Consider the following 25,368-nt stretch of genomic DNA (forward strand, 5'->3'; position numbering starts at 1 on the left):
AATTTGGAAGGAGTTTCTTCTGGCATTTGTGGGCAAATCATTGGTTAAATAGAACAATAAGAAACTCTCTGAAGTGGCCACCTTTGGGGCTGCTGAGCTGTTGGCGAGACACAACAAACACACTAAGTAAGTCAAATATTTACAGCCTCTTCTCCTGGGACTGCCTTTTCGTGATGGGTTTTACTGAAGGCCAACAGCGGCACATGAGGTTCCACAGGAAGCACTCACAGGAAACTTTATCAGACATTATTTTCACAGGCTACACAGTGGACTAGAGTTGTCAAAAGTGCTAAAATGTGTGATTTTTTTTTCTTCCTGTGGTAGTGGTCATTCAGTCTGTAAAGGTCCTGGGAAGGCAGATGGCTGTCTAGGCATAGTAACAGGGCGACACCAGCAGGTCTGTGAGGACGAGCAGCTGGTCGTCAGTGAAGCACTGTCGGTGCTCCTGCCAGTTGTCGTGATGTGTCCGTCTGAACTCCGACAGCGTTTTTTTCACCGTCATCTTTGGACAAGAACACACAATCGTACGTCTTTACTCATATGACACCTCTGAAGTCTCCTTTAAATGTAGCCAATCAAAGGAGGCTTTTTTTGGATGGATGGTTCACAGCCCCACCTATCCCATAATCCACTGGGCACTAGTGATGCTTAGATTTTTTTTCTAAACGTAAGTATTAGCTGCAACTAGGGAGAAGTTACCACTGTGTGCAATCAAAAAAGAGTCGCCTTGATAATTCAGGTTCAACATTTAAACAAACCCATCGGCCTAAAGGCTTGTTGTGTTTCTCTGTATTACAGCATTTCCATTAAAAGCCTGCAATTAAGTTGTTAGGAGCTCTTGTTTAATTTGTTTTGAGCCTATAAACACCCGTAATAACAGCCACTACAAAGATAACTACACTCAAGTTTGACAAAGAAATGAGAACAGTGCAAATTAAACTGCTCCTGTTTTGGAGTGATAGAACAAAGCTGCTGTCCCTCCCTAATCCAAAGACACATGAGTAGAATCCAACAGCAGCTGACAATCTTCGTAGAGAGGGCCCTAATTTGTTTATGCTGATTAAAAACGAATGAGGGTGTACTCATTTATTCATGCTAAAATGCCAGATATAACAATTTAAATATGAGATGTAGAAATTATTTAAAGTGAAACAACTTGGGGAGAGGAAAGTTGGTTGGTTCACGAAGGACACAAAAACAGGGAATTGAACTGATGATCACTAAAGATGTAGTCATGACTTAAACATTAGGAACATTTGTTTTACACTTTGCCCTTCAAACTGAAGGATTAGGTTTTAAGGATTAGTAAGAAGCCGAGTCATCCTCTAATAATACCATTGTAATACAGAAGTATTTTTTTCTAGCATCCTTAGTATCAAACTGGTTAATTCATCTTCTCACAAATAGTTTTAACAGTATTTCATTGTATTCTCTTTTTCATCTCTTTCACTTTGCAACAGGAGAAGCAGTAAATTATCATCATCATTGGCTCCCCATCACCACAATGTATTATTCAGACTCTGCTCTGCGGATTACATTGTATGTCTTCTTCATGCCTGAAGTAAGGCCAAAGACACAATTTTCTCCTCAATTGGACAATGAAATTGTATTCTTTCAGCTCCCACTGCTTTTGATCTAGGTATTTATATGTGTGTGTGTGTCTGTGTGTGTGTGTCTACCTCAATAGGCTGGGGGTCATTGAGATGGTCACTCATGTCCATCAGTATCTGAGGCATCCAGTCTGGAACATCATAGGGACTCGACAGGATGCACGCACTGAGGCCAAGCACTCCAGCATGGCGCCGTACTAGGTCTACATACACACACACACACACACAAAATAGTGGAAAGTTTTAAATGGGTCTTAGAATTTCAAGGTTCACAATTCCTCTGGGATAAGAAAGGGTAATAGGCCAAGTATTACTGTGATTGGCTCACTGTGTGATTGTGACGTGCACAGGAATGTGTGTGTGTGTACCTGTGGAGGCCAGCTCTCCTCTGGCCTTGGGGAGGGGAGTCTGACTCAGCGTCTGGAGCTGTGTCTGCAGACTGGAGTCCAGAGGGAAGAACTGGCACTGCAGTAAACCACTGAGGGTGGTGCATGCCATGTCCCTCACCTACAGGGAGAGAGAGGAAGGAGGGGAGGAAGAATAGGGACAGCGTGGAGGGAGAAACAGTCAGAATTAAAAAAAAAAAAAAACGACAAATAAAGGAGGCAGTGGAGAGCGGGAGGCAGTTTTAGGGCTCATGCACAATTTATTGAAAGAGGCGAGTGCAAAGAGATCGGGGAAAGCAAGGTACGCGGGGCAGAGATGAGCAAAGAGGAGAGAGGAGGCGAGATGCTGAGTTGAGCTGAGGTAAATTCGCTTGCAGAACATCACCGTCTTCCTGCATCACTTTGCATAAATTATGAATAAACACTGAGTGATGGTTGATGCATTGAAACAGACAATAATACAAAGCATTCAGCAGCTTTACTCTCCATCAGTTAACAAAATATTAAGAGAACTGCATGTGTAATTGGACTAACCTGACTGAATCACAGCAGTTATTGATTTTTCACCTGTGCTGTATATCCAGATCAATGCAGAAGAGTGTTTAAAGCTTTTAAAAGCAAGACAAATGGGACACGGACTGTACAGGGGCTGATGTCGCTCAATAATAGAGGAGACTGTTACTGTCTGTGCACCATTAATAAAGATGATTTTATTGCATCCAATAAATAGACATTAATAATAATTTAGAGGATTACCACTTAAAATGAATCACTTCATATTCTGGGCTTTACATTGACTTATGAAGGTTTTTTTTAGATTGCTGAAATTACTATTAACAAAGTCAGCCTTCTAATCCCTGAAACTACAGAGAAAAGTGAGGTAGACTGTTATTTTAGGCAATAACAAAGAACAGAAAGGAGGGATTAAGATTCAGTGAGTGTGAATGACTGAGAGACAATAGGTGGTGCTTTATAATCTTATTTTGTGAAATTACCTCGAGCTGTTCATCAAGCAGCAGCTGCATCACCAGCTTGCGGATGCGGAGAACCTCAGCAGGCAGGCTGAGCAGAGTAAACAAGTTGTAGAAAACCATGATTTGGAGGTAGGTGAGCACTGAGAAGCGGGCATGCCACGACCTGCTGCCTGCCATCTACAGAGAGAAAGAGGCACAAATGATTATTTTTGACGCAAACTGACTACACAAATTATAACTGTGGCAAAATAGAGTAACTCCTAAATGCATGATATATATTCTGTACCAAACATGGCCTAAACTTTACTGGTGCAGAAAATTAATAAGCAGCTTTTATTGGCATCAGAGCAAGGAATAATTTGAAATTCTTGGAATGTATGACTGTAACATAATTTAGTTTAGATTAGCATAAAATACAGCACGTCTGCTTTATTTTTCCCATTGATGATTAAAGTAATTGATTATTGAATAAATATCTAAAATTGTGGCCAGGAAAATGGCTGAGAAGTCTGTAGCAGACGTTTGCCTTGCGATAAATGTTATAATGTAATAATGTATATGTCCTTTTAGAGATTAATTGTGTCGTTTATGTTCTGTGGAATCTTTTCACAACCATGCAAATGCATTTTTTTAGAAAATTGTTTATGCTTAACTTTCAGTTGTGGTTTTGTGGACAGTAGTGGAAGTAGCAGAAAACAAGCACATATACAAACATGAAATTCTTGGAACAATTATACGTTATTTCCTGTCTACATTTAAACATATGATGTTTTTATTAGCTACAGGTATATTCCGATTAGCTCTTTACTCCTATTTATGGTCTCTATGCTAAGCTATGCTAATCAGTCACCTAATATTGAGTACACTGATATGATTTTTCTCACCTCACTCATAACAAGCACACTGGCATTTCCCCAAAAATTAAACAGTTCCTTTTAATAACTAATGTTCACAACATGATATGTTGTTCCCAAAAGATAAAATATTTAGGTTTGGGTGTCAAGGTGAAATCGAGATATGCTGCTGCAATGCTTTTTTCATTCTGTACATCATCAAATATGAACTGGCTAAGATATTCTGAAGGAATTTCACAACAGAAATTCCACAACAGGGGCACCAGCATAAATACTATAAGCAACATAAAGTAGGCAAATTAAATTAGCATAAGCATTAGCATAGGTTTTTAGTCAAACACCATGGGCAGTATTAGGTTTGGTACACTGACGTGTCAAATGTGTGTGTGTGTGTAGTACCTCTTTCAGCGCTGCCACAACCTGAGGGATGTGCTCAGGATACAGAAGGCCCTGGGACATGAGAGAGAGACACGTGCGTGCATCCTGCTTCATCTCATCATAGCTCTCATCAATCTCCACTGGGGCAATCTGCAGGGAAAGAGAACAGGAGAGAGAGGCCGAGAGAGGTAGGAAGACAGAGAGCAACGCAGCGTTTTGAGTAAATGAAGAGAGAAATTGAGTTTAATGGGCAAGTAAGATTGAGTGGGTAATAATGCTGTTCTAGGACCTGTGTGTGTGTGTGTGTGTGTTCTTACCTTGAAGAGCAGAGGCAGGAGCTGTAGTTGCTTCTCAACAGGAGTAGTAAAAGTTCGCCCTGCGCTTGCCATCAACCATTTCAACACTGCAAACAGTACATACATACACATAAACACACACATGAACACACACACAGGAGATTTGGAAAAAAAAAACAAAACAAACATAAAAAAACGACCATCTTGGCACTGTGAACCCTGTGCATTGCTCCACTAATAAAACACAATCTATCATGATTTAGTATCTAATGACTTGTATAATTCTATAACCAGATATTAGTCTGCATAATACAGATGAGAGTAATGAGGGATCTGAAAGAGCAACAATGCAAAAATATTAAGACAAAAACTGAGATCTAAATTTAGTCTTTGGCAAACAGCTGCACTGCTACAAAAAAGCAGAGAGCCTTTAAAAAATAATGATTTATTTTGTCTTTTCTTGAAAATATATCCTGCACTGGAGAGTGTGTACTAACAGTAACAGTAACAGCTAAGATTCATGTCCTCTCTCACCGGTGTCACTGTGCTAGTTTTTCCAGCATCTGATTGCTATGTTTTAGAGACACAAACTGGTATAGATACTAACTGATGTAATCAAGTATTGCGTGAATAAGTTATGGAGTTGTGGCAGGACCATAGTGGCTAAAACAAAATGGTTGAGAAGCTTGTTGCAGAAAAGAGCCTGCCTGTACCTTGTAGTGTTTGTAGTGTATGTCCATTTAGGAGTCTGAGACAATTGACCTATAATGGGAAATTACCCAAAGAATCTTTAAACCCAAAATGCTGAAACACAAAGAGAACAGTTTGTTTGATTAATTAAATACTGGTCTGTGACTGAGAGGAAAACTAAATCAATAATTAAATCTCGTTCAAATGACTGCACTGTGTGACCCGTAGAAATTATATTAAAACTACCTCCCAAATATTGAATTGAAATCTTTTCTTATTATTTTACTTATTCTTAAAATGCTTGAACTTACACCGTTCGATCTATGCCCCTACTTTTTAAAGTACATTTCAAAAGGTGAAATCAATAAGGCTTTTAGCTTGTTTCATTTGGCTTTAGTGTGTTTGTCCATTTTTGCAAGAGAACAAGCTGTCACAGTGTATTTTCCCACAGCCGCTGTCTATCCCTGGCCTACACCATGTCCATCTACTACACAGCATACATGCTTGCATCCACATTTCTGACCCGTCTTAAGCAGTTTGACAGCCTGGGTGCGCTCGTCTGTCTCCTGGGTGTTCTCCTCATGGACGTGGTTGTGGATCTCCGGCTCCGATGTGAGGGGCTTTAGTCGTTCTAGGATCCGGGTGATGAATTCTGCCACGTGGGGGGAGGAGGTAGGCTGGGTGTTGGGCAGGGCCACGTCTATCATGAAGATATAGGTCAGGACACTGGAGAGAGAGAGAGAGAGAAGAGAGGGAGAGGAGGGGAAAAGACAAAAGAGTTACCAACACAGAATTGGAGCAGACAAGGAGATAATAAAGAGCTTTGGAATTCAAGAGCCCAAACAGCTCACACAAACTAATTAGATTAACCTATTTAAAGATGATTATGTAATCCAGAAGTCAATTTGTTACCTGCCAATGCGCTCCCTGACATTTTTATACACCTGGGTTAGTTTGGGCTCCAGGTAAGCCAGCAGCCTGTGCAGCAGTTCAGAAACTCTCCACTGCTGCTGGGCGAGACCTCCCTGAAGCACATACAACAAACTGACAGAGACAAAGAGAGAGGGGGATGGAGAGGATGGAGGGGGGGTTGTTGTGTTATTGCAGCACGTAAGCTCAGCAATCATCAGCTCAGGTTACTGCTGCAGCCTGAAATCAGAAACCTCCGAAATACTGTGGATGACATAAACACACACAATCACAGCATTCTTGCAAATGGATGCACACACACACACACACACACACACACACATATATATATATACCTGGCATCTCTGAATGAGCCGCCCTCTCCACTGAGGGGGCTCTCCATCAGCAGCTCAAACAGCCAGTGGAGTTTCCTGGGGTCTCTGCCCTCCTATTAGACAGCATCCAGTACAGAATAGGGATATTTTTAGAACTACTTTTTAAGCTGGCCAAGTTGGATTCATCCAATCTGGCACAATGTGCACATATTCCAATACTTCTTATGGAAAAGAGAAAATAGTCCTTGAATTTTTTTTTTTACAACAAACAGTGCAACTAAAGAGAGTGCCGTAGGCATAACACACTATATATATAGTGTTTAATCATGCATTCATCACATAATATTGCCAGTGGGTGCACAGATTTTGTGGCATTTATGCTTGCTAATTCATCCAAATTCTCAGGGGTTATCTGGCCAGTCAATTGGCAGCTTGCTGTTTTTAAATTAGCAAAAGCAGCTCATATAATGAAGCAGCCAATGCCAGATCCATGGAATTTGCTAAATTGGCAAGGCTTAGCTTGCTTGTTGTTATCCAAGCCACTCTGAAAACCTGCTACAGTAAAAAAAAAGCAGAGTTTTACACAATTGTGCAATTGCATCCTAAGCTGGCTCGTTGGAAGTGTTGCGTACAGATGAATAGATGTGATGTAGATAAATTGCAGAATACTACTGCAGAATAAGAATTTGTTGTAAATGTTGTCACCATCCAATTTTCACTTGCGTATTTGTTTTATAGATTACAAAAAATAATTTTTGTTTTGAAAATAACTTCACAGCTTTCTTCAACGAGTCCTACTCCATGTTCTGTGGGCATATTTGTATGCACATGAACAACTCACACAAGCAGTAGCGATGCAGGTGCCCCAGTCTGTGTAGGTTTCCACTGTTATGTTGGTTAATGCTGTCCTGATCAAAGGACACAGAAGCTGCCATAACCTCTCCACCTGAGCAGACACACACACACACACACACAATAATGAAAGTTTTTATTAATATTGACTTTTCTTATCAAAAACTAGAGCATTTGTCTCTCTGTGTGTCTCCTCTACCTTGCTGAAACTCCAGAGTTTGCTGCCTCTGATTAGTCCTGCAGTAATCTCACACACACAGCGCTGGGAGCTCTCATGGGGGTCACTGGCGAGCTGTTCCAGGTGAGGCCATAGTAACGGCAGGAACGTGTCACCATAGTTACGAAACAGCCCCTGTCAATCAAAACAAAAAGTTTTTTTTTTCAAAGCACGGAAGAAACATTTTTTTTAAAACCAGAAAAAAATAGATTGCAGTCATTTGTTTGACGCCAGCTTCCTGACAGAGAACAATGAATCACAGAAGTTGATGACAGAAATTGCGGCTGTGTGGAGTTGCACCTTGAACAGGCAGAAACGCCGAGGGTTAAAACTGTCTTTTCCTTTACGATCCTCCAGAGAGAGAAACTCTATCAGCTGGTCAATAAATTCTGGGTCTGAGAAATATTCAAAGATGATCTTTTCACCCTGAATGACACAAAAACACAGATGAAATGTAATAATAGTAGTGAGAGAGAGAGAGAGATTTTTGCATGTGGTGCAGGATAAGCGCATACCTCACTCATCTCCTCGTATGGCAGGTCATCGTTTGGCTTTTCAGAAGCTGCATAGATCATCATTTCTCTGAAAGGAGCAGGAGACAAAGAACAGGCTGCTGTGATTTATAGATAACAACACAAAGAAAAAATCTGGATAGGCACATCCTGTCTTCAAATAAGCAGCAAGGATAAATGAATGATTATAAAGTCAGTTAGTCAGCAAGCCGCCCTCTTACCAAGACAGCCAGCCAAACAGCCCTCCACCTATACATCAATTCTTCTATCTAGGCCAGGCAGTAAGTCATTCAGTCAGCCTTATCTGGGCCAGGCCGTGACAGGAAGTCAGTTCAACACTCTGCTAGTTATCCAGCCATTCAGATCAGTCATCCAGCACATACACGTAGCCACAAAACTAAGCATCACATCAACCAGGCAGTTAAGTCAATCAACAGTTTAGCTCTTTCCAAGCAAGCAGTTAATCAGCCTTCGAGTTTATAAATCTGCCATCTCAACACTCCTGCCTTCTTTTACCTCGGCCATGAGTAGTAGCCCCAGTGTGTTTTCTCCACATACTGCTGAGATTCCCACTGTTCCTCACTCAGAGGCAGATTATTGCTGTCGTACTGCAGCCAGCGATTTCCCTCACGATCCCCGACACACACACCTTCTGGTTCCTCAATGCCACCTAGAAATACAATGCCACTGCATCACACATCCTGGACACACAAATAAGAGCGCTCCAGGAAAATTGTGATTTGGTCAGAAGGCTTTTATTGTTTGTATAGATTATGTAGCCGTTGATGTGTGATGTGTGTGTTTGTGTGTAAGCTCACTGATAACTGACGGCTTCATAGACACTTTGTTTGTCGGCCGTTTCAGCTGCTTCAGGATACCAGCCACTGCTGATATTGCAACCTGAAAGAATGAAAGATTATACTGAATAATTGTGAAGATGTTTTTTCATCCTAAATGGTAATGACTCTGATTTACATCTAAACATAGAAGTCAGAGTGGCTCTTAAAACTGTGCCAATATCCACCAGTGATAGCGGTCTGGAAAACCTGTCACCATGTGTCTGAGCAAGAATTTAATTTTCAAATCTTTACCACATCGTGCTTAGCCTTCACCTTCACACAGACAAACACACACAGCTACAGACCTTGCGTATGCTGATGGAGTCGTGTACAAGGCTTTGGGTGAAGTAGAGGACAGCATCAGGGGGCAGTGGGTGATCTTCCCTCAGCAGGAGACACAACAAGTCTGTGGCCATGTGCTCAAACTTCCAGGGCCTGAAGCGAGCAGACAAAGATGTCAGGAATATTTTCAACAAGCAAAAATACAGAATAATTCAACTGACTTTCAGTGAAACATTTCCATAGCAAATACATAAATTATATACAAAAACACACAAGTCTCTGTCTTCAAGGCAGTCCAAGAGGTCATTGACCAGCTTCTCATATTTCCTGTGAAAAAGAGACATAGGACTGATTTAGCCTTTAGAAGAACTGATTGAACTATCTAGTCATAACTAACTAGTTTATGGTTCTACCTTGCAGCGACCACGTTTCTGATTCGCTGACGTTGAAGCCCCTCCTTCATTTCCTCTACAGATGGTATTTCTAAACTAGGCGTGGGATTTTCAGATCGTGCAATTTGATTGGCTGTCTCAGCACATCTCTCAGATACCTGCAAGTGGAAGAAATGTAAGCACACTTAAATAAAATATCAAAAAGAGGTTAGCTTGACACTGTTAATGAACATGTTGCGCACAGTGAAGTGGATCCCTATGGTGTCGTGTTGCCGATGGATCCTGTCGGTGATGTCGTCAAGCAATTGGCCAATGGAAGGCTTCTCCAGGGTCATTGACGGCGACAGGCCACAGTGAACCAGAGCGGGCCACATCTCCCCAACACAGTCCCAGTCCCTGACACCAGCCTGACAAACACCACTGTACACACCCAGAAGGCAGTACAGACCCCCCTGAGACACACATACATGGGTTTAAAGGAAGTTGCAAAGGATTAGTCATCTCTTATAGAGACTGCAAGAGAACTGGTGACAATGCATTTTGACACTTTGTATAAATATGTCTGCTGATTTTCCTGTTTATTTTCCCCCTGATTTCCAAGTGAATGTTGTTGGCCTGACAGTATCTGCCCTCTCACCCTTTGTGCAGCCTAGGCTTTAACAAAAACCAGTCAGTAGACCTCAGACTACACGCAGAGAAAATAAACAACAATGTAGAATGGAGCAAATCAATACGGACGACACACCACAGGTAACCAGCTGCCAGTGAGTGAAAAAACATACTAAAGAAACGTCACATTAAGCACCACACAGAGGAACGGAATGTGTTGTATACTGTATATCTAGAGGTTTAGACCAAATGAGACCTTATTCCATACATGTTTTCAGCCATAATATCACTTGGTGATCCACCAGATGGACCAGGATTGTGCATACAGTGTGTGTGTGTGAGTGTGTGGTACCTTAAACTGCTGCTGTGTGCCAGTAGTGTGTTGCGGTGACAGCAGTTCTAGGATTCGGGGAATCAGGTCTCTGTAAGAGAAGCTGTAGGTTCCAGTTGCAGTAATCAGCACATTCTGGGCCCTGCTTCGTACCTAAAAGCATCCAGATACACAAATATACACGCACACTCTCAGTTAGTTTCTGTGTCACCACAGATATTTACTGTCAGGGTGTCTTTTGTTTTTTTGTTTTTTTACCTGGCTGTATGTGCTAGTAGAAAGCAGCAGTAAATCACAGATCAGCTCCTGGTGAACCACTTTATATTCACTGCCCTCAACCACCAGCTTTCTCATCTGTACACAAAAAAACGTTTGATTGAGAACACACTTTTTTTCACATGCTACATCCATCATGTTTCTCCTGTCATGTAACAAACCTCATGCTGGAGCAAAACTCGGTCAATGAGCAGCGCTCTGATGTGCTGCTTATTCCCGTGAAGCTGCAGTAGGAAAGGCGACATATTTAAATTCAAATCAACCTTGAAAGTGACTTATTGAAATTGACAACAATCAGCGTCCTTGTACACTTTTCCAGCTCACCCTGTTTTCCATGGACTTCTTGACAAGTGTGAAGCTTTTCCAGCGTGAGTCAAACTCCTTCTTGTGAGTGCCTCGGAAAAACATGAGGTCACTGATGATCTGCAGTCAGACAGACAGACAAAGGGCGCTGTGAGACCTTCACAGGCCTACCGCAGGATAGAATAATAATGCATGAATAATAGAGAAATCACAACAGTTTGGACACCTTAATGATGACGAACAGTGACTTTGTATCATCCTCTGAGTGCTTCAAGATGTGATCTGGATGTGTGAAAAGATGTAAATAAAATGTGCATTGCCATCAAACAGAATGAGAAGTTAAGCTGTAGTAAGTATGGAGAAGTTAAAATCTACACTCACGTAGCAGCAGTCTCATGGTTTGGCAGATGGACTCTCTGTAGTTCTCCTGTGAATCATCTGGAGGGGAGGAGACACACAGACGTCCCGTATGGGCACAGAATGCAGGATGAGCGGCTTGATCACCCACAGAAACTGAAGGGAGAGTCACTACTTGTGTTGTTATTGCCTCTGTTTTCTTACCGTAGTCAACACCTATGTGCAATTTGATCTCCCCCAGATTCACCATGGAGGGCACCCTGAGCAGAAGCAAAATGTGAGGAGCAAAACGTGACCAGCCTGCCTGAAAACTGTTAAAACTGTGTTTCTCTGTGTGTGTGTGTGTGTGCAGCTGCAGGTCTCACAGGTCAGATACGTGTGGTCCATCCAAAGGGGGCAGCATGCTTCCAGCTCCGAGAAGGCAGTGCTGCACAATAGCAAGGCTCTGCAACAACTCCTCCCTGTGATTCAGACAGCACATTACAGTCTTTCCATAGAGGTGAGTGTGTGTTTGTATAAATTCAAATGGTGCCTCGGCACACAGGGCAGCTAATTTCCACACTTCCCCTCTGTGCCCTTGATTAGGTTTTGTTAAAGCCAGATATTTAAAACAGATGTTATATCTTTTTGTCTGCAGGCGACCCTCATTTATCACCAATGAAAGGCTATAGTTTTATTTGTTTAATTTGTGTGTGTGCCCGATTACATCCGTAAAACAGAGCCAAACACTATACCTGCTCATTGGCTGATCTCCAGAGACGTGACCCTTGATTCGCTGCAGCTCCGGGTGCAGGAGGCGGGACAAGAGCTGGAAAACAAACTTCTCCTCCTCCTGGCTTGGCACGTGCCAACACACACCCAGATCTGCCACATCTCCTGCTCTGCCCCAGTCCTGCAGGGAGAGGAAGAAAAAAATGTCTTTTCTGAGAAAGTTGCAGGCAGTTTTTTTTTCCACTGGAACAACTGGCAAGCAAACCAGCACAACCAGTCATCCTCAAAACCGCAGACCTGTGTCATTGATTGGTATTTTTGAAACACAAGCAAGGACACTCAACGGAAAGAAGAAAACCGATCACACAGCAAAATAAGCTAGAGTACTAGCAGATGAATCCAAGTAGAAACTAAAATCTAAACAAAATATAGAAACATGAAAAAGGGTTTGTGAAATGTGGTAGAGGAATTTAAAGTAAACACACTTCCCCTGCACTCAAGAACATGAAAAAATATTAAATATTTGCTATTGCAAAGAAACTTTTCCTTTCTGAGAATGAAAGAGTTACTACAGGGCATGAAGGGCTCAGTTTGTCTCCTGCTGCCACAGCACACATAACAACATGCACACACATCCAGCAAACCGCTGCAGTTCCATCAAATTAAAATCCAATATTAACTCGATACAATCCATTAAGGAAGCTTTAAAAATGCTGTTTGCCTTTATCTGCTTTCACTTGGTATAGTGTTAGCATTAGCACCAACCATGATTTTTCATCTATATATAATTCAAAGTAATCATTTTATTCTCTTTAACTGCATGTGTGATTTTTAGCTGTTGAGCTTTTATCTCATGCAGGACCCAGGATGCCGCTTTGAATTTTGTGTGATTATAGCTGCACAGACATCCGGGTTATAATACTGTTCTCTAGACTTTTATATAATTCCACCATTTTGTGGTGTCTAGACCAGTCATTATATTATTCGAAATGCAAAATTGCATTGCAGTTATCAAACCTTTAATATTCCATTTTAATTAAAAACAGCATTTTTAAAGGTTCCACTTGTGACATTTCGCATTTCCAAGAAAGATTTAATGCCTTTCCATGATCCCCTGAATACTCTAGTAAGTGTGATAACAGGCTGTTCGTGTGTGAGAATGTCAGCTAACTGTACAATCAGGCAGGAGATTTAATTTGATCAAACAATGGTGGTCCTTGTTTTGTCTCTTAATGTCATAACTTCACGCAGCAGTTTCTGTGTGTGTGTTTTTACCCTTATAGGAAGGTCAGAATCAAAGCCTCCAGACGTGCTGCGGTACTCGGTGGGATAGATGAGTGACAACGACCGGAGTGTGTGCTCAAGCAGGCTGCAGGCAAGTGTATACGCCGGTTTACAGCGCAGACGCACACACACACACAGGATCCTCTCCAGGTCCCCTTGGTATTTTAACAGCTGTTCACCATCCACGCGGGTTACCTAAAAACAGCACGCGCACACAGAATACACGCACACATGGGCGATTCAGTGGAGAGTTGTGTCTTAAATATTGGGCTTTCCTGTAAATCACAGTGCCTGCCTCACTCCTGTTCACATTAAGCTCCCAGGAGTAATAAAACAAAACAGAAAGAGTATCAATATGTTCGGGTTAACGACAAAGTGCTTTGATATTTATGACTGTGTAGGGCGCACACTGCAAAAAATGTCTTGGTCATAATGTTTTCTCTACAATGTCATAACCTCGGCCTTATTGTTTTTTAAAATAAGTTAACAGGAAGAACAGGGAAATCTGTTGTACAGCGGTAGTATCCCAAATTAGTTTAAAAATAGAATTATTTGCAGCACACTGCCCTTTTGTGATGCAATTAAACTTTAAGACACAATTCTTGCAGTGTTTAGGCCTTTAGGGATATGATGCGTCCTTCTCTCACCTCGGACAGCAGCTGCAGATTCCACAAGAGTTCCTTATCCAGCTCGTCTTCACTCTGCAACTCCTCATCTACGCACACACAGACACACACAGGGAAGCTAAATTATGCACTGTATAGCTCCCTTGACGGACATTTTGCTGAATTTTGAGGTCAATTCATTGTTTATTCAGGAATGTCCATCTACTAGTGCAGAGCCAATATTTCCTCACAATTGCTGGACAGATTTCTATGGACATTTAAGTCCCTGTAAGCTGTAAGGACTTTGGTGAGCCTTTGATTTACTATTTACAGCTTATGTGTCAAAACAAACGTTTGTCTTTATACCTGCAAAATCTATGTGTTTTTCATGAAATCACCTTCATTTTGACATCACTGTGAACCCACGTGTTCACATTGTATTCTATAAAACATTTTATATGCTCTATAACCTGATAATATGACTGCCATGGGAACCCTTTCAATTCTAGAGGCCTTGAACAGCCATCAGTGTTATATCTACTTCACACACACACATGCTGGATGGTTCTGCATACACACAGTGTGGTACTGACTGTCAGTAATGTGGAAGATGACGCTGCAGCAGTGAGGGACGAACAGACGGAGAGACTCAGCAGGATGACACTGCAAACACAGACACACATGCAAAGCCATGCGCACACACGAAGACACGTTTAGATAACACAAACAATTAGACAAAGAAAACCATCAACATGAAGACGCAGAAGCAAATGAAACTACAGAAGTGATGAACACAGACCTTCGCTGCAGCTCTGCACATGTCAGCCACCATCCTGCCGGATACGCACGTCTCAAAGATGTTGGAGGTGGCAAAATTATACACCTTCTGCAGCGCAACCTAACAAAGGTAACATATAGGAAGGTCAGATGATGCTGCTGCTGCCTAAGTCCAACATTACTGTTTACTTGTCATGACATAATAAAACTGTCGTTAATCTGAAGTGTTACTGCTACTTCTTATCTTTGCTAACATTATGGATTTTGTCATTAAAGGGGTTTAAAGTCCAAATCCTAAATATTTGTCCATAAAATCACATATCCGTCATATAATTTATTAAACTGCAAACCAGTACAACTCAGGAGCAGACAACTTATCTATCTTACTGTGGTAGAAAGTGATCCCTTTGCTCACAGCTAGAAGCTGATTGAGGAAATGAGTTTGCGAGGTCTTTAAGGTTAGCAGTCTGAATTAGACACTGATAAAGAAGTGTTTAGTTAAGGTCAGAGTACAATGAGGAGCTAGGGATTAGTGAGTTAATGAAGTTTGTAGACAGTAATGTTACCTGCGATGGTACATGACTGTGTTGGTGCACTACCTTGTATATTTCTTTGGAGCATTGTGTTAGGATGGTGCTAACAGTGGATGACAGGCCCAACTCCACCAGGCTCTCCAAATGAGTCTGTGTATCCGTCTCCGTTTCGTCCCTCGTCTGTTCCAAGGTACTGCTGTCTATGAGAGCAAAACACCTGCACAAGCACACAGAGTACACACTCTTAGAAACAGCTGTCAGTAATGAATGTCAACAGTTTTACGTAAGGGAGTCTGGTGCATTTCGAACAGAAAGACGCTGACAACAAAGCTTCACTAAATGACAGTCTGACTTGCTTAAATTTCCTCTACCTGTCCAGGAACTGCAGAACAAAGTCTTCAAACTCAGCCGAAGCAAAACACAGATCTTTTTCAATCTGCAAGGGAAAAACCTTGGTGATTAGGTTTTGTATGTGTGTAAGGCTGGTGTGCTTTCCACTCAAAAAAAGTCAAGAAACAACTTCAAACAAAGAATCTGACATTTTAGGAAATAAGCTCGACATCTGTTATAGGCAATGAGTGCATGAGGAGACAGCTTACCTTAGCAATGAAGCTAATCCCTAAGGTTTCATATTCTAATTGAAAGTAGTCTTGAAGAGTAAACCCAAAGAACACAGGACAAGGCCTACAATGATGTCAGGACTTTTGTCTCCCCGTTTATGTTTTTTTTTTTTTTTTTAAATCTTCCTTGTTAATACAATACGTGTGTGTGTGTGTGTTTGTACCTCAGTGAGATCAGGGTGTTGGGAAGGAGCAGACGAGCAATCCACTAAAGGCACCAGAGTGGTGAAGGTGGTGATGAACTGGAACGTTATCTGGACAGAGAAGCACAGCGGGAAACAGTTTAACCAACATTATCTGACATGATCTTGCTGTATGTTAAATAATCTACCAGATGTCAGCAAAATAACTTTTTCAAATGTATTCATTTATTCTGGTGTAATAGACTTATATAGTAATCTGGAGAAAATGAGCACACCAAAAAGGAGAATCAATCCATTTTACAATTCAAGCAGAAACTGAAGGCCGAGCTTCGTTAATTGCGAGTTCTTCAAACCGAGATATTCATTCCACATTCAGGAATTATTAATAGGATAGACCTGAGTATACAAGGAAGGAATTTAATCAGCAAGAGCTGCATTGTCTACTTGTCTAACGATTCTTCTTCATTACAAATGAACGCATTCATCACTCACCATGCACTTGCTGAAGTCGTTGGGGTCCACCCCGGGCAGAGAGCCCATAAGCAGCGGGAGCACGTGCGCACGGCCCTCTGGGTAATGGTTGTTAGGGGAAACCAGGCTGCGAGCCATGCCGATCATGCAGCTGAGGGTGGCAGTGAGGGTGTGGGGCTCTGTCAGGGTCTCCATTGCCGCATACGTCCTGTTATGATAAAATGAGAAGTAAATTGTTACACCGCAAAACAGAGCTGCTAACAGCTAATTCAGCAGAAGGTTAATAGAGATGAATTTGCTAAAATCTAAAAAAAAAAATAAAAAATGGGGCTTCAATTCAAAATTGCAGCATCATTCTCACTATCACTATTATCGCACCATATTTAAGAAAGGCAAAGACCAATGAAGATGAAAACAACTGGTTGATGGTGACACACATAAAACTTACTTCTCAAGTACAGGTGGTATGGCCAGCTCTGGTGTGAGGAGAGCCAAGTTCTGCAGAGCGTAGGCTGCATCTGTGCTGCCAGTTTTACTGCAAATCACCAAGAGAGGGCAGGTGAGCACTCATAGAGTCAACAGCAACACACACACACACACGGATAATCACACATGACCTGTCTTTGTCCTAATTAGGCTTGTTGTTGCTGAGGCTGACTGTGAGCAGAGATTGTACACACAGGCGAGACACAGCAGTTATACAACAGGCCGGCTGTTTACATGGTTACATCAAAGTAAACACTGATGCACAGAATGTGCCATTATTGGTCTGATGATCAGGGGACTGACCTACCAAACTCCACATTACCTGGAGGGTTTTGGTAGCAGTGGTGCTTTTTTTAATAAATCTGATGAGTGGGGCAGAGGAAACAAAATGTGCAGTTCAGATTCTATTTGCAAAACCTGAATTCTGGCTTAAAAGATGAAAATCTGGAGAAATACTGGTGGCTGAATGTTGGGTAAAGAGACTCACTGGCTCAGGCTAAGCAACAGAATGCTCACACCTACACCCACAATGACACCTATGGCTTCTATTTCTGCAGGAGTAAGAATCATTTCTGTGTTTTTTAATGTCAAACTATTTTTACAAAATACTTAACTTCTTGTTTATGTTGTACCACTTGTTAGTTTCATGCACTTATTTTGAAGGCATCGAGTGTTGTTCTACTGTTTTATGTTGTTAACACTAGCTTTAGATTTTGATCCAGTTTAGTGGTGTAGTACCTGAACATGGCCAGCAGGGTAGCTCCCATGAGGCTGCGGGTAAACTCCTGCAGGTCTTCATCTGTCAACCTTTGACACTCAGGGACCAGCGTGATCCAGCTGGGCGTGGCGTGACGTTCCCGATGCACACGGCGCACCACACTCGCAGGAAGACGCTGAAGCAGGCGCATCAGTCTGGCCTGAAGACACACACACAGACACACCCTCTGTATTAGCATTATCATCCAGAGACACATTCAGTCTGCCATACACAGATCTGTGATATTGTTACTTTGCTGTTAGTGCGTAGAGATCCAGCCCAGGCCCGAATGACAGGTTATAAATCAACAGCAAGCGGCAGAAGATGGACTCACAACTTGTTCACAGTGTGTCCGTGTGTGTGTGTGTGTGTGTGTGTGAGAGAGAGAGAGGAATACCTGCCAGCGGCCATGATTGGAGGGATGGTAGAAGGAGGCAATGCTGTTGAAGAGGCAGGTCAGTTCTTTCTGTGCAGGGTTTTCTGGTCCACCCTGCAGGAATTTAAATTATGTGGGTAATCAAGAGACTGCAGGGAAATATAACTATTCTTTCTTTTGCATTTTTAGGAAATAAGTGTGTACCAGAAGTGCTGTGATCCACAACACCAAGTGTCCGATGTCATAGGAGTTGGTCAGATATCGTGGTGCGACCATCTGGTTCACCCCAACCGGAAGATTCAGACTGCGCAGGATCCTGGTGAATATCTGCACACACACAGCAGAGAGTTTCACCTCACGGGATCAATACAGCAGTTCCCAGTAAAATACGTGAACAGACCCACATGTCTATTCACATAATTCTGCTAATGACTCACTGTGGGAATATAAGGGGTCCAGTCCACGTAGCCGATGTTATCGTTGGCAAGGCGAGCAAACAGGTTGACTAGGTGCTTCAACACAACATCAGGCAAACAGTGTGAGTGCAAAGAACCTTCCAGAAGTGAAGTCTGTCATTCCAAGAATTAAATATAGCCATTAAAAAAAGATGAGGAGTGTGTGTGGGGGCCAGGAGGCATGGTGAAAGCTAAGAAATGGAAAGTCTTATCTAAACACTGAGTGGAAAGTGACAATCATCACAGTCAGGAAATGTAGAATAGTGAGTCATTCCCAAAGTCACAATGAAAGTGAAAAGCTGCACGATCCACTGCTCAATAAATCAAAACTATTTTCAAATATCCAGCAGTTCAGTTTTTAAGAGGCGGAATTTTCATTAATTTTAACTTTGCTTTATCAGAAAATGCCTGAAATAATGTGAGTGTGTTTGTGTCTCACCCCTTCCCAGCTTGGCTGATTTTGCACCGACACCCACAGATTCATTAACTCATCGAACCACAACCTGAAAAACACAAAATACAGACCATCATTTACACACACACCTGAGGCTGATTTTCCCTCATCTATCTCCAGTTCCCCTTATTATGAACTCCCCATATATATTATTCTGGTGGAAGAGAGTAAAACTGAAATGGAAAAATAAAGTATTAAAGATGATGTATTATGGAAACTGTGCAGAAACTGCTTATGAATCCAAGAGTAAATCCAGACAAATACCTCACAAAAAAAGCAAATACACTGAAGAATGCACTGTGGAGGGGCTTGGTGGCTGGAACACAAGCACGAAGAGTGAGGAGAAAGAGGGGCAAAGACTTTTCCAAGAAAGCAAAAATATTATCAAAACAAATAGAAGGGGAACACTGATGACGCAAGGCCCAGGTGCAAAGCAGTGAAGGCATTTTAAAGCAACAGCATCAGTATGAAATATGAGATACTGAGATTTACCAAGTATTAATGGATACATGTCATACCTGCTCTCCTCCTAAACCCCTTGACCTCTGGCTTTGACAAGCTGCACTTGGCTTAGAGGAATGCTCTTTAAGAGAACCATTCAAGCTGACCCACTTACTGGAAGCCCTGGCAGTGTTCCTCCAGCGGCATGATGGTGGGCAGGAACAGTTCCATGTTACTGATAGCCTTCTGCATGGCCGAATCAAACACACACAGCAGGGGGCGCCACTCATCAAGCATCTCCTTAGTGGAGGATGCTGGGAAATACCTGGGAAAATCACACACACACACACACACACAGAGTAAACATAGACATGAGTAGATGCAGGCAAGCAGAGGTACAAACACACACATTGATCTACAGTACACAGTGCAACTGAAGATCAAAGCAGAACATTATCTGCTGCACAAATTACATGATCAGAGAGGATGAGACTTACAGTCTGCAGCTTTTGATCAAAGCTTTCAAAATGTGGTCCACTGAGCTGCAAACAAGCAGAGAGAGGAGGTGTGTGAGTGTGTGGGTGTGTGTTACTATCTTGTGTCATCCTTCAAACTTCAACATACATTCTGTTTGTTTTTTATGTATCTACATGCAGCTATGAAAAAAAAAACGAAACAAACAAACAAAAACAAACATTTGATACATGTTTAGTTGTTCTTGGTCAGGACTAATTATTTAGTTTTGTTTTATAAAGTTTTACAACCACACCAGCTTGTTTTTGGCACCCATCTGATTTATGTTTAAGCATGTTTCATGATGGATATAAACATATAAGCTTGTATAAAGTAAAGCTCCATACTTAGGGAACCAGATGAGCCCCAGGTGTTCAGTTTTGGAGTAGACGACTCTCTCATACAGATCGTAGAGTGGTCGCCACGGCAACTGCAGGTCATCCCTTGACAGCAGTTCCTTCTTCCTGTTTGAAAGAGAAACCAGTCATCATCTGCCCGGGAGCATTTATAATACGACTGCAGCCAGAGTTCTGAGATATTCAAACCGTCAATGTAAATGAAGTCGTATTGAAGCGAGACAGCATCTGTAGTCTTGGGAAAATGAGTTACTGCCTCTCAGACGGCACTCAGCGTGGTGACTGACGTGCACAAATACAACACACTGTGATTCTTTTATTTTCAATTAAGCACAACTGGACTTGATAGCTTCAGACATTAATCAGTAGCAGTTGGTATAAAATAGTCACAATACAAGTCTCCCATAAGGGGTTCCATAGATCTGAAAGTAACCAGCTCTCTGTAAGCTTTGTCTTTGAATTTTGCTTTGCTAAACATCCTGTTAGGCTTTTAGATTGCACGGTAAATGCTGTGCCACTGATGAGTACATTAAAAGCTTAAAAATGGAGCAGGTCCTTTTTTAATCCTCCTGAGAACTTTCATACTGTTTTCTTTGTACCCTATTACTTCCTTCTTCTTGGTAAAATCACAGTTTTTATGGGATTAAAGCTCACAGAAAAGGTTTACAATCCAGGCACTGGAGAATATGCACAATTTCCACAACCTCAGATTCCTCTTGCCTCCTCCCTCTCATTCATCTAACAGCCATGGAACAGGGTCTCACAGGGGAGATTTGAAAAATGAAGGAAAGAAAAGACAATCGGGGAAATGACGGTAAGAGTGCATTGAGACCTGATGCCCAGCTGTGAGGCCTGGCACTTAATATAGCCCAGATCTTTCTGTTTTCATCTGCTGGAAAACACTCAGACAAATGACAGCAACATTAAGAGGTTGTTTTGTGATGTATGTGGAAATTGTGGAAACAACAAGAGACAAATGGAAAGTGATAAATGTGGCCATCGTGGAGAATAACCTACTGTCACTGGAGAAGTAACAGATCTGATCTGCGAGGCAAAAGCAAGGAGGTAAGGAATAGGCAGAGGCTTAAACAGTAATAAATGTACTGTGAGGCCAGCATATTTTCTGAGAGCGTGACTGATGGAGTGCATGTGTGTGCATGTTAGGCCATTTTACTTAAAAATTCCACATACTGTATTTAGCTTTATAAGGTATTTATAGTTCACCTCCATTGTATGCTACAATAAACTCTTGGAGGGGCGATTTAAAAGTTTGTGGCCAGAGTTAGAGGGAAATGAGTTATCCAGCTCATGTCACATGCACATTCAGCTCTGAGTGATTTTGCAGAAAGTGAACTGACTTTTTGTCCTGTTTCTGTATCTGGTAATTACAGGTCAGCAAGAAAATGGAAAAAAATGGTCTTTGTGCAGTCATCTGCTGTTGTGGTTTTAAGGTCTTAACAACGAAGGAGGTCCATGAGGACATAGTGCCAACCCTAGTGGAGGGTGCTGCCTCTTACAGCATGAAGAGACTGCTGCATACAAATCTGGCAGTGAGAGAGCCCAGAGGATGACCCCCATTCTGAACTCCCCAACACATCCCCACACTGACTTGATGGTATGTTGCCGCAGAACAGAGCAGGGACTTGTCCATGCAGTTATCCACAAAAAAATGCTAGATCCTGAAACTTGATAAGAATTTGGCACAAAATTTCAACAAACAAGCTGCCATTTTTGAGGTGATTCCTGAGATTTTCCTTCTGAAACTAGTAATCATGAACCATTGACCACCACAGTCCATCACATGGACCGCCAGAGATGAAACAACAAACACCCAACAAAGTCTCCCAACGAAGCCACACCATCTTCATCAAAGTGAAGGCCTCTGTTTTCTGAGTGATGCAGGTAGACAATCTGGAAGATGGTCATGTGATTACAAAGGTCAACTATACTGGTGTCTGCAAAGATTTACTAAGAACCAGACCTAAAGTCCACAGGGGTGCTGCTGCTAACCAGGGATGTGGATTGGAACTCATTTGGTACCCTCAGACTGTGTAAATGAAAGAAGTTATCTGCATTCTCCATGACAGATGGACCATGCATACAAATGTAGGAGAACACTATGTTGTAAGATAAATGTGCTATGTTTTCTAAAAGTGACTCTTTCTGCCTTAGGCCACACATCTATCAATCATCCAATATACAGGAGGCTATATTGTACATTATACTCCTCTGGCAGTTTGCTGTCAAATAAAAAAAAATCTGTTTAGTTGAGAGATTTCCCTTCTAAACTTCACTCCAAATACCTACTTAAGACTGACTGAGCTAATGTTTTCCAATGTTTTAACCAAAAAAAGCAAATCCTGATCATTAATCATCTTATTAGTGTGAGATTTATTTTGTGAGCCACTATAGACAGCCCGAGGTTGTGAAGTTGCTCCACCTTGCAATGTTAGGCCTTCTGTTTGTATCTTAAAGACGAGGGTACATGCATAACATATTTAGTTTCATTCAAATGCAGCTTTTTTTGTCTGTCCTAGGTACAGTCATGTTGTGTCTTTTTCATTCTCAGCTCTGCAGGTTGTTTGAATAAACAAATGGCTGTATTCCAAACTGCAGAGAGGTAAGTGAAAAATCCACTTTAAAATGTCATGTGACTACGCCACTTGTAGCGCAATGATGTTTACCATCCAGGCTGATCTCATTATACTAAAGAAAGGAGGCTCATGCTGGTCAAATGCCCTCTGTGCCATATAAGTGTCACATCATAACTAACATGAGTATTTAAACAGTTATTTCACTGTGCAGTGCTGCATAGCTATTCTCCCCTCAGCCTCCTCCTGGGGCATCCCGAGGCATCCCCAGGTCAGACGGGATATCCTAATCAGATGCCTAAACCACCTTTTTCTTTTATTGATGCAAAAGGAGCTGGACTTCTCCATACTCCATCCACATGATACATGTGTGTGTGTTGTGCATTTGTGTACTTGAGCAGCTGAATGAGCAGCCGGGCGTAGCTCTGCATCATGTATGGCTCCAGGTCAGGCAGGGTCACCAACTCGTAGAGCAGCTTGATGAAGAGAATATGGTCCTCTTTGCTGAACCGGCGACCATAGAGCTTTAGAAACCTGTGGGCAAAAGGTGACATTACTTCCTGCTTCCTGACCCATATTGTTAAATCCACAGTCATGATGACACATTGTCTAACGTCACTGAACTTGATGAGGACAAAGTGAATTAAAAGTCCAGCCTGTATTTAAAGAAGGACAGGAAGCAGGCAGGTCAATGACACCAGTGTTCACTGACTTAAATGCTCCAATTACACTGATCATTATGGATCTTTATTATGGTGTAATACACAAGATTTAGGAATATTTGGACTGCACACATTTCTGATGTTTTTGGAGGCCTTTCCAATATAATTGAATATTTAAGCATATTTAACTTTGCTGTGATGCACCATGAGGAGGCACTTTTGTCTTGAACTTACGAAAAGAGTTTCCTGGACCAGAATGCGACCCCGGGCCACAGCTCTCTGAGCAGGACAGCTCTGCACAGGTTCGCTTTGATCTCCGCCAACAGCTCCGTGGCCTCCCGGTCCAACCGGTCCGAGTAAGGCAGCATGCTGTTATAGATAATCTCCTTCTGAGGGACAAGCGTAGCCATGTCACCGTCTACGATCATATTCCTCTTTTTTTCCTGTTGAATCCGCGCGTAAAATGTGTGAAAAGTCGTTGCTTTCTGTCTAGCTAATGAGTGCGTCTTCTGGGAAGAGCGCTGCTGAAGTTAGAGGGCATAATCCGCTGCGTCCAGCAACCGAGCGGAAGGCAGGCGATCACTGGGGGAAAGTATGTCACGCTAATTGAGCTGGGCAAAGCCCTAAGCGCAGAGAGGGGCCAGTTCCGCTCTGGCCTGCAATGTCAAACGCTGTGTCACCTCTCACTTCACACCCTCGCAGATATTTACGCACACGCTGGCGGCCGCAGGGTTCGCACAGCGCTGGCAGGAGTTCCAGGAAAATGTGTAGCCCAACAGGTTGATACAAAGGATGCATACAGTGTATCTTTGATTTCATCTTGATAACAGAGGGCTCTGATATACAATGTGTAGATGACTGGAGGAGGATTCAGGTATGTATCACTCTGGACTACAAATCCCAGAGGCGTTAGGTGCGTGCGTACTGCATCTAATCTGCTGAATATTAGGGATGATCTGATAAAAGGATTAATGCTCCTCTGCTGTTCTTCTGACCCTCAGTGGCAGTTATAGGGATAAACAAATGTGTGTGTCTGTTTATGATGGTCCTGCTCTTGTTCTTCATGTCTTGCTGTTTTATGACACCTTTACCCCTGACCTTCTGCAGTCCTGCTAAATCATTCCATGTAAATCCTTTTACTTACTGTCTAGGTAGTGCTTAGAGTGCAGAATATTGTCTGGCCTGCCTTGTACTAAGGCTGCTATTCACACCAAAGCCATCTGAGTTCAGTGCTCTGGTTATTGTTAGAGAAATGGGGCAACTGCTGAAACGCAACCTTTTGCCTTTCTTAAACTGCCTGATTACCTAAAGTGCCCCTTGTCTCAACCCTGCCTCAATCTCATTAGTCTTCTTGTTGCTTTTGCAGGCCTACCTTCAGACACTGGCAGCCCTTGTAGCCTGCTATCAGTTCTCCCTGGCAAAGAATGGAAATGCTCCAACATCTCGCAAGGCAGAAAGACTTTGAGACAAATCCCAGAACAGAATGTGCCTTCCCCACAGCATATCAACCCATTGGTGTCACGTTAGACTTCGCCAAGTAATCTCACCCAAGAATTTACCTTTTATATTCCCTCAGATCTTACTTTACTTTTGGGCTTTCTCTGAACTCTCAGAGTGGTGACAGCACCTGCTTCCACTGCTGAACCACATCCAGGAAGAAACATGGTGTCTGTTCTTATTTGTCGCAATGTTTCTAGGTATCTGGAAATTTCTCCTTGAGTGTGTTTGTAT

At 42.2% G+C, this 25,368-nt stretch overlaps 1 protein-coding gene across 1 annotated transcript; it reads right to left on the bottom strand.

The window, feature by feature from the left end:
* psme4b (proteasome activator subunit 4b) lies at nt 1–24,342 on the bottom strand. The gene is made up of 47 exons (XM_028430963.1): nt 23,872–24,342; nt 23,369–23,509; nt 20,376–20,492; nt 20,013–20,057; nt 19,691–19,840; nt 19,060–19,123; nt 18,603–18,677; nt 18,370–18,492; nt 18,187–18,279; nt 17,771–17,949; nt 16,995–17,081; nt 16,568–16,754; nt 16,097–16,186; nt 15,684–15,748; nt 15,379–15,529; nt 14,802–14,900; nt 14,596–14,665; nt 14,045–14,112; nt 13,389–13,592; nt 12,137–12,294; nt 11,768–11,863; nt 11,607–11,662; nt 11,427–11,483; nt 11,272–11,327; nt 11,067–11,165; nt 10,904–10,966; nt 10,725–10,820; nt 10,488–10,619; nt 9,769–9,978; nt 9,548–9,684; nt 9,408–9,461; nt 9,158–9,287; nt 8,832–8,913; nt 8,530–8,683; nt 8,017–8,083; nt 7,802–7,927; nt 7,484–7,636; nt 7,274–7,378; nt 6,454–6,545; nt 6,101–6,232; nt 5,712–5,914; nt 4,520–4,605; nt 4,224–4,352; nt 2,992–3,147; nt 1,979–2,117; nt 1,680–1,813; nt 1–502 (listed from the first exon to the last, which is right to left on the bottom strand). Exons 1-47 carry the CDS (start codon nt 24,063–24,065, stop codon nt 368–370), a joined length of 5,439 nt encoding a protein of 1,812 aa, XP_028286764.1. The 5' UTR covers nt 24,066–24,342; the 3' UTR covers nt 1–367.
* Between the last annotated feature and the right edge of the window lie 1,026 nt (nt 24,343–25,368).

Source organism: Parambassis ranga, chromosome 19, assembly GCF_900634625.1.
Source record: "Parambassis ranga chromosome 19, fParRan2.1, whole genome shotgun sequence".
Taxonomy (NCBI): domain Eukaryota; kingdom Metazoa; phylum Chordata; class Actinopteri; family Ambassidae; genus Parambassis; species Parambassis ranga.

Coding starts and splice junctions, on each gene's coding strand:
- psme4b (XM_028430963.1), bottom strand. CDS start 24,065: ATGATCGTAGACGGTGACATGGCTACGCTTGTCCCTCAGAAGGAGATT. Junction 9,288..9,407: donor TGCCTTGAAGACAGAGACTT/GTGTGTTTTTGT, acceptor TGCTCGCTTCAG/GCCCTGGAAGTTTGAGCACA. Junction 4,353..4,519: donor TCCTGCCTCTGCTCTTCAAG/GTAAGAACACAC, acceptor CTTTCCCTGCAG/ATTGCCCCAGTGGAGATTGA.